The 8,703-nt window shown below is 35.5% G+C and overlaps 1 protein-coding gene across 1 annotated transcript; it reads right to left on the minus strand.

Moving 5' to 3' along the window:
* Positions 1-6,536: 6,536 nt before the first annotated feature.
* Positions 6,537-7,957, minus strand: LOC145063527 (protein IQ-DOMAIN 19-like). Its single transcript, XM_079011128.1, has one exon. It carries the CDS (start codon positions 7,834-7,836, stop codon positions 6,745-6,747), a length of 1,092 nt encoding a protein of 363 aa, XP_078867254.1. The 5' UTR covers positions 7,837-7,957; the 3' UTR covers positions 6,537-6,744.
* Positions 7,958-8,703: the final 746 nt, after the last annotated feature.

Here is an 8,703-nt window from a genome sequence, read left to right on the forward strand (position 1 = left end):
AAATCAGTGAGCACGCATTGCATACTTCTCTGTACGATGCATGGCTTGTACACTGTACGTATTGGCTTGTACGCCCAACATACTTCCTTGTTAAGCCATAAACTCCAAAAGTGCTTAATCCATTAAGACCTTAAGTCTAAATTACAGATATGAGTCCATTAACACGTATTAACTCATAAATTCAATTACTTGGTGGCTTGCAACCCACTAAATAGATCCAAACTTGGAATATAGCAACTAACTTCCATAGAAATGGCTAAAAATCATGCATGGTCACAAAAGGACCTTAAAGATCGAACCTTTACTGATATTGGGACACATTTAGCACTAAGGGTGACAACCCTAAGCCTAGAAATGAAATTGATCAATAAAGTTCCATTCTTGGGACCTTAGAAGGTCCAAAACTCCATTAACATGGATCTAAGCCTTCATGAAGCAAGTCTAAAGCTTTTTACCTTAAATGAGTGCCAAATGGTGATGTAATCTCGGATCCTTGACCTCAAGATATTCAAGTTCTTCTTTTTCAACTTCTTCTTCCTTCTTTCAAGCTTCTAAACACCACCAAGAACTTCACAAAGCCATAGACACACAAGGATGAAGAATGAGAAGCTATCTAGGGTTTCTGAGGTTGAGAGGCTGGAAAGGAGGCTAGGGTTTGAGTCATAATGTTGTATTTATATGGCTTACACCTTAAAAATTAGGGTTTTGAATCTACCTTGTGTACGTTGCGTGTACTCCTTGGTACGCTGCGCGTACGTGCATGAAACCCCCACATCCAATGCTGCACTAAGCCCCGTGTATGCCAAGCTTATGCCTAGCATACGTCTTCGGTAGCCCTTTCTTATCGGCCCACTTGCTAAAGTCCACTCAATAATCCATTACTTATTCCATAGCCCAACAAAATAAATTACAAAGATATTAAATAATTATTACCTCAAGTGACTGATGTTACAGTGAACATGATTGATGAATTTAACCTCTAGAGTTTCTCCACATTGACAACACACCTGGGATGAAGTGGCTTACATGTGGCGATAGATGAGAGGTAAGTTTTGTAATGTTCAGTCCATGAAAAGAGATGAATGTTTCTTAAACAAATTGACTTACATATTGACCAAAGTTGTTTGTCTGTAGTCAATTTTAGTTAAGTGTCTACGATTGATATTTGGTCATGGGGATCGATGAGAAAACCGTTGTTGAGTACCTGCAATAATGCGCTGACCTTTAGCTTGACCAAGATAAAAATTTCGACTTTATTTAAAAGAAAAAAAAGTTTAGACTTGGTGAATAAGTTGAAAACTTAAATAATGGTTTAAATTTTAAAATGAAACTCTAACACAACGTAACACCTTTAATTTAAACGAAAAAAAAGTTTAGACTCTTTGAATCAGTTGAAAACTTAAATAATGGTTTAAAATTTTAAAATGGAACTCTAACACAACGTAACACCTTTAATTAAACAGACTAAAAACCACATCCAAATTGTTAATTTTGGGTTGGTTTTTTATGAAGTTTAGTAATAATAATAAGTATGTAATAAAAGAATGTGACTAACCCGTTGTATGTCTACTGGGCCTCCATTTTTTGGGGCCTCCATTTTTTTTGGCAACCAATGGTAACCCATGAGCAACAACCTGATTGATGAAAAATAATGAGTTAAGGTAATGATTTTATATTTTTATATACTTATTTGTGCATATTTTGATTAGGGTTTTTGGCGCCAAAACCCTACAAACTTTTACTTTTGTGTTAAACGGTTACTCAAGTTAATTTTTAATCTCAGACCATCAAAGTCAAAAATAAACAGTTAAATAAGCCAATGTCTACTATATCTACTGATTACCATGTGGACATGTGGGAAATGAAGCGACATGGAAAAAAATATTTGAAGTAGATTGCTTACTCATCTCTATACAAAACGGGTAAGGCTTTGAAGATATGAAACCCATAAAATGTGTTCCATTTTTACGCTCCAATCCTTCTCCTTCGAACAACTATGTCGAGTTCAAGCTCATCTCGTTCTCTCGATCTGCAGGTCTTACCTCCTATCGAAAAATGCAAATGCATTAACCCCATACAACCGAACTTGCGCGAGTCATGAAGTAGTGATAATCCAGCTTGAAGATTTGTGAATTGTGCTAAATCCATGGTAAGGGCTGATTTCTTTTAATCATTCTTATATATTGATTATAGTGTATATTTTCCCTTTTTTGTTTAGTAAGTGCATCAATAAAATCATCGATTTGAGCATTCCCATGTTGTACGAAACCCTATCTGTATGAAACCCTAATTGACTGAAAAAGGAAATCGATGGGATTAGCTGCTTTTAGCTGTAAAGTGTATTCATTTGATGTTGTTTAATTATACGATAATAGCCAAAATCACAATGTAGCATCCAATGTTGATTTTGATTATTTTCTTTGACATGCTCAAGATTTCTTAGCAATGTTTAATTTTTGATTTGGTTTAATTGAAACGACCCAAAATACGACCCAAAAAATTTTTGTTTTAATAATACTAAAAATCACATCATATATAATAAAACCACAGGATGAACAACTCAAATGTCATAGTACTGTGTCAAAAAAATATGTATCAATCATAGTAACATCCAAAATAAACTCCCAGGATAAACTGAAGCTGTGGTGTGTGCGATGTCATCATCCCGAGTTCTTCCCTTTGCTTGTGGAAGTACTTGAAACCAAAACTGAAACTGTAAGCACGAAGCTTAGTGAGCTCCCCCAAACTACCACATATCATACAATAACACACAAAAAACTATTGGGCCTAGCCCACTACATCGGACCGGAGTCCGGAAACTACATCGGACCGAAGTACGGAAACTGCATCAGACCGACGTCTAGAACTAACTGGGACCTTCTCCCCTGCATCGGACCGAAGTCCGGAACTAACTGCATCGGACCGAAGTCCGGAACTGACTGCATCAGACCGAAGTCCAGAACTGACTGAGCATAACATAGCATAACATAGACATATCAATTGGCATAGACACATATACTACATACTGCATCGAACCGAAGTCCGGAATACATAACACAAAGACATGCTTGAATCACAAAGACATGCTTGAATCACAAAGACATCAAGCACACTGAACTATTGCATCAGACCGAATTCCGGAACTACTGCTAACTAAACGGACCGACATTATGGCCGTAGACCCATTTCTACTGGAAGTAAAACTCACCTCGTAACGCTGGCTACTGAGATGCTAACTCTAACGCTGGCTGGCTGTTGCTCCGGAACTATCCGACTACAAATCCCACAAAACACTAGGTCAGGTACTGATAAACGCCCTCAGGGTAAAATGAATATTTTACCCCTAGTCAAAGTCAACTTTCAGTTGACTGGACTCTCCGAGTCCCTATCATCCATTCTAGTCCTCTACCCGCTTCTACTCGTCGAGTTTGGCAAAGACTCGACGAGTTCTTCTTCGATGCTAACATCGAGTCTAACTTCATCCGACTCGTCGAGTTGCATGAACAACTCGTCGAGTTCCCCTTCAACATATGAACATGTCCAGACTGTGACTCGTCGAGTCAGATGAACAACTCGTCGAATCTGAAGAACAACTCGCCGAGTTGAAGAACAACTCGTCAAGTTTGAAGAACAACTCGCCGAGTTGAAGAACAACTCGTCGAGTCCCAAGCATGCTGTTACTACACAGTCGATTCGAATCGGTTCTAGTGCTTCCAAAACATAGATCTGAACTTCTAGAACTGGTTTTACACGTAAAGTTTCCAACTTTACGTGCATGCACAAGAGTATGAGGCTAAAATACCCAAAATCAACAAATACTAAGCACTTAGGGTTTCGAACAAGGCCAAGATCGCATAAAGGTGGCTATAAAGAGTTTCTGGGGTTCAATAACGTCCAGATCTAAGGTTTCCAGCCAAATGAGAGTCCATATCTCAAGTTTTGAATCATAAAAGGTTCCAAAGAAAACATAACAAGCATAAAAGGGGTTTTAATGGAGGAATACACAAGGTCATAACTTCATTACCTGAATGAGAAACAGATGGAAGCTAACTCCTGGATCTCCTTTCTCTTCTATGGCCCTTCTCTCCTTCCTTCTCTTCCAAAGCTTCCAAGCTAACACAATCACACTCAACTCAACAATGGGGATAGGGTTTAGGGCTTCATTCAGACAGGTGGACTCGCCGAGTCCCAGCGCATGGACTCGTCGAGTAGCCAACTCCATTTGCTCGATTATCTCGTCTCAACTCGACGAGTCGGGGTACAGACTCGTCGAGTACCCCTTAAGAAATGAAAAATACTTTATTTAAATTACATAACAGAAATGGGGTGTTACATTAATGTAGATAACAAAAAATTCTTGCAAATCCGTTAGGTGGATTGACCTTGAAGTGAACATGCATTATAGGGAAACTTTATTGAAACTTTAAGCGGATTTACCCTCATACATAAAATTGGTTTTTGTTTCCTCCAATGTATGGCATGATTAAAAAAATAGAATGGAATACTACATTTGCATTCACTCCCTCCTCACAATTGTCCATGACTGGATCCTCATTTTTGTCATTGTTCTCCCCATCTGGATATAACTTATTCAAGAAGTCATCATCAATTGTCTTGTTTAGAGGAATAAAATCATCTAGAATGATTTCGTCTTCCAAACCGATATCTTCAAACATAAGATATGTTTCAGAAAGTTCTTTATCCTCACCCTAGATTATAGAACTAGTTTCATCACTACATGATTTGAACCAGTCCCATATATGGTCAAAGTATGTGAATATTAATATTTTTGGGTCATCATAAGATGTATCTATAAGGTGGGCGTACTCCATTTGTTTTATATGAACCTAATGCCAGTCGCTAAAGGACGATTACGTAAGGAGTAATATAAATTCTCAAAGTCTACACCAGTAAATCGTTCAAGGAAAGTCACACATCCAGCTAAGTCCATTTCAACAAAATCGACATCAACAAACAAGTAATGATCACCTCTGACATAAGAACATGAGTGACACACTGATGTACAAGAAGAAGAAAATAAACAACCGGATAAAGCTTACTCTAACCGAAGATAAGATCATCTTGCAAAAAACCCTAGGTATCACCAATCTTCTTTTCTTTACACTTCACTTCATCCTTTTGACTCATTTAAGAGGGATATCAACCACTATTATCCCTTTTTATACACCCAAAACACATGTGGAAAAACTTATTAAGATAGTCAATAGTAGACAATAGGAAGTCAAGGGCTACATCATCGATACAACCAGGTAACCGGCCAACTAAAGTAGACACTAATAGTTTTTTTTTTTTTTTTTTTTTTTTTTTTTTTTTTTTTTTTTTTTTTTTACTTTGATTCTCTACGAGGTCTAAAATTAATTTGAATTAGGGTTTGGACCATGCGCAATGCTGCGAACGCATCTCGATACCATATATACCATGGAGATGATTAAACTATATAAAGTGGAGTACAAATATATCAAAATAAAATTTGGATACAAACAATTATATACGGAGGAGGCAGACAAAACTAAACATTGAAAGTGTATCCTAAAGAAATCAATAAAAAAAGATTATTAAAAAATTATGTAAGGGGTCAAAATGTAACTTTAAAATATAATAAGAGTCTAAATCATAATATATAAAATATTAATAATTTAACTTTAAAATTATGATAGATAAAAACTATTAAATAAAAATTAATTGATGGAAAAACATGTAAATATAAACATGTAGTGCCCTCATTGCAAAGTTATATATGTTCACATAAATTTTCACCATGAGTTTTACAAATTAATAGATTCCAATAAAAGAAAAAATATTGGTAAAATGGAAGTCAATAGTCAAAGCGAAAATTAGAAAATAAAAGAGTTTAGAAATATAAAAAAAATATAATAAAATAAAATATCTGTGGGGTCAGGAAAAGAGTGAAATATTTCATTGGAATTTTAAAGAAATTGAAAAAACGCTCCTTACTCTATGATTTACCATCTCCAATGTTTTTTTTTTTTTTTTTTTTTTTGTTTTTTTTTATATCCGACTACTAACATTAATTTTGAAATGAACAGTGATTTGGTCTCACAACCCAATTTTATATATATATATATATATATATATATATATATATATATATATATATATATATATATATATATATATATATATATATATATATGACCTTTTAAACACAAAAGGTGAAAGTTTGTAGGATTTTGATACAAAAAAAAACCTTTTCCATTATATTTGTAGTGTAAAAGTTCACCGTCTTCACTTCTGATTAAACTAATCATATATAAGTGTACAATGGCACCACCTTACATGCATACTATCATAGTCTAAGATACTTATTGACACGTATAAATTTCAATTATAAAAATATTGGCGTCGTGGATGTTTTTGGTGCTATTTTCCTAACCCACTCCTCACAATTTCAACTCATTTGACGTATGCTTCGCTTGTTTTAAGAACCTCTTCATTAATTTCCTTTTGTACCATCAATATCTTTTTCATTTAAAAAAAATTACAAGGATAGAAAATGATGAAAAAAATAAATAACATTATCTTTTAGATTAGACCAGTTCTACATCACAAATCAAAACGTTTATTTTTTTTTGTTTTTGTAATATCACTAACATGATGAAAATGCTTTGAATTAACACTTATCTACTGACACACAAACGATACTCTTTCAACATGGTCGTTGAAACTACATGATTTCACATGGATTAACTCCTAATGATGTCTTCAATATCCATATCCAACCACTGACTTGCTATAATAGCCATTGGTTAGAACAGTACTCGTGGAGCCACATTCACTTTCCATAAGAGAAACACTTGACCTGTCGAGCTTGATTGACCACGGATAGTGATTTGTGTTAGCACCCGCACCAACATGAGATGATGACCGTTGCATCCTGACGGCCCGTGGCACATTCCTCCCCTCAAGAGAAGGTCTCCTCTTAATACTACTTGTAGACTGTCTCCCGTGGGCCCAACTCTGATCCGCAGGGCGCTGTTTAGGAGCGCTCTGGGATCGAGCTTTGGCCCTCGAGGACTGCGTGTTAGCCATATAACTTGGACACACCCCCAAATCATTGATGGTTTCCGTATAATCAGCAATAGAATATGTGGAATGTGGTCTAGAATGATCGGGTTTCGAGTAGTATAGTTGACCAGATTGGTCAAAGTCTTCCGGAGGCTCCGGGGAGACACACGGCCATGCATGAGCATGACCCATATCCATTTCAACAATCTTGATGTTTTCTTCCATTAGTTCTTGATTGTAGACACCTTGAAGAGATCGATGATCTTTGGTTCTTCTTTGAGCACGAGCTCTAGCTTGAACCATCACTAGTGCATGCATGCACCGGAGGGTTTCAGCTGCCTGTTTTCGCACCAGGTGACCTCTAACTAACGCTTGCAGCTTCACTAGTCCTCTCAATGCATGTAAAGCTTTTCTTGCTAAGTAAGAGCGGAAAACTGATTGAATCTTTATGGCGGAAGTAGCCTCCTTGACATCAATGTTGGTGAGACGTATCATGGTGGTTGCCTCCCCTTGTGGTGCTGCCATTGCCGGAGCATGGTTCTTGTGTTCGAAATTTTCAGGTTGGAAAGAGGGGGGTGTAGTGGATGCAATGTCGGTGGAGTTGGGAGTTGTGGTGGAGGTGGCGGATGATCGCCGGAAGCTCCATCTGCTCTTCTCCTTGGGAGTTGTGGGATGGGTGGAGATGGGGGTTCGTGGGGTTCGATCTTGGGTGGCGATTGGTGGCTGATTGGTGGTTCTGTCTTTCTTTCCGGCCAACAAATTCTTGATCCATTTGGTCGTCTTCCCCATTCCTAAACTGTCATTGGATCACCAAAAGTCAATAATTTGTAGATCTGGATCTATATTTCTCATTGATTTCTTATTCTCAAAATCACCCACCTATCTATTCAATTATTTGTAGATCCCAAGGGAATACTTATATGTTTTCTTCAACCACCTTCTTTCTTCTTTTTGTCATCTTTTATGTTTATTTAAATCTTTGGCCTTTTTGGACTAGTCTAAAATATTTTAATTTAATATTTATGTATTTTTTTTGCCTTCTTTGTTTTATACCAAACTTATCCGTTTCCCATTAACGTTTTTAAAATTTGCACATAGAATATGTGTTTGCTTAAACTTAGAGTAGTAACTTTAGGATTGTAAGCGAACATAAAGTGTGATAAAATTATTCCGACAGAACGTTTATTTATAAATATAAACAAGATCTTTTTGTTTGTTCACCAACAATATCTATTTCGTATATATGTTTATTTATGTTTGTTTATTAAAATTAATGTTTATTTAACATTTTTTAAATTGTAGATATGATATTAGTTTTAACAAGTGGTCTAATAATAGATTATATGAATTTATACACGACAAGCCTAAAGTGTGAATATTTTTGAGTTTAATTTTTTGTGTAAAATATTCTGATAAATATGATATTTAAACTTTATTTTTGAGTTATTTTTAGATTTAGGACGTTTTACATTTTAGGATTCACGTATAATTTTTTTTTTTTTTTTTTTTTTTTTTTTTTTTTTTTTTTTTTAATGTATCGTTATTTGTTTGAATGATTATGTAATATTGTCTGTTCTTTTATGTTTATTTATATTCTTTTGTTAATGTTCATCGATGGTCGATCTTTTGTGTTCATCCATTTATGTTTGTTAATTT

The sequence above is a fragment of the Lactuca serriola genome, chromosome 7 (genome assembly GCF_051521515.1).
Source record: "Lactuca serriola cultivar US96UC23 chromosome 7, Lser_US96UC23_V15, whole genome shotgun sequence".
Taxonomy (NCBI): Eukaryota; Viridiplantae; Streptophyta; class Magnoliopsida; order Asterales; family Asteraceae; genus Lactuca; species Lactuca serriola.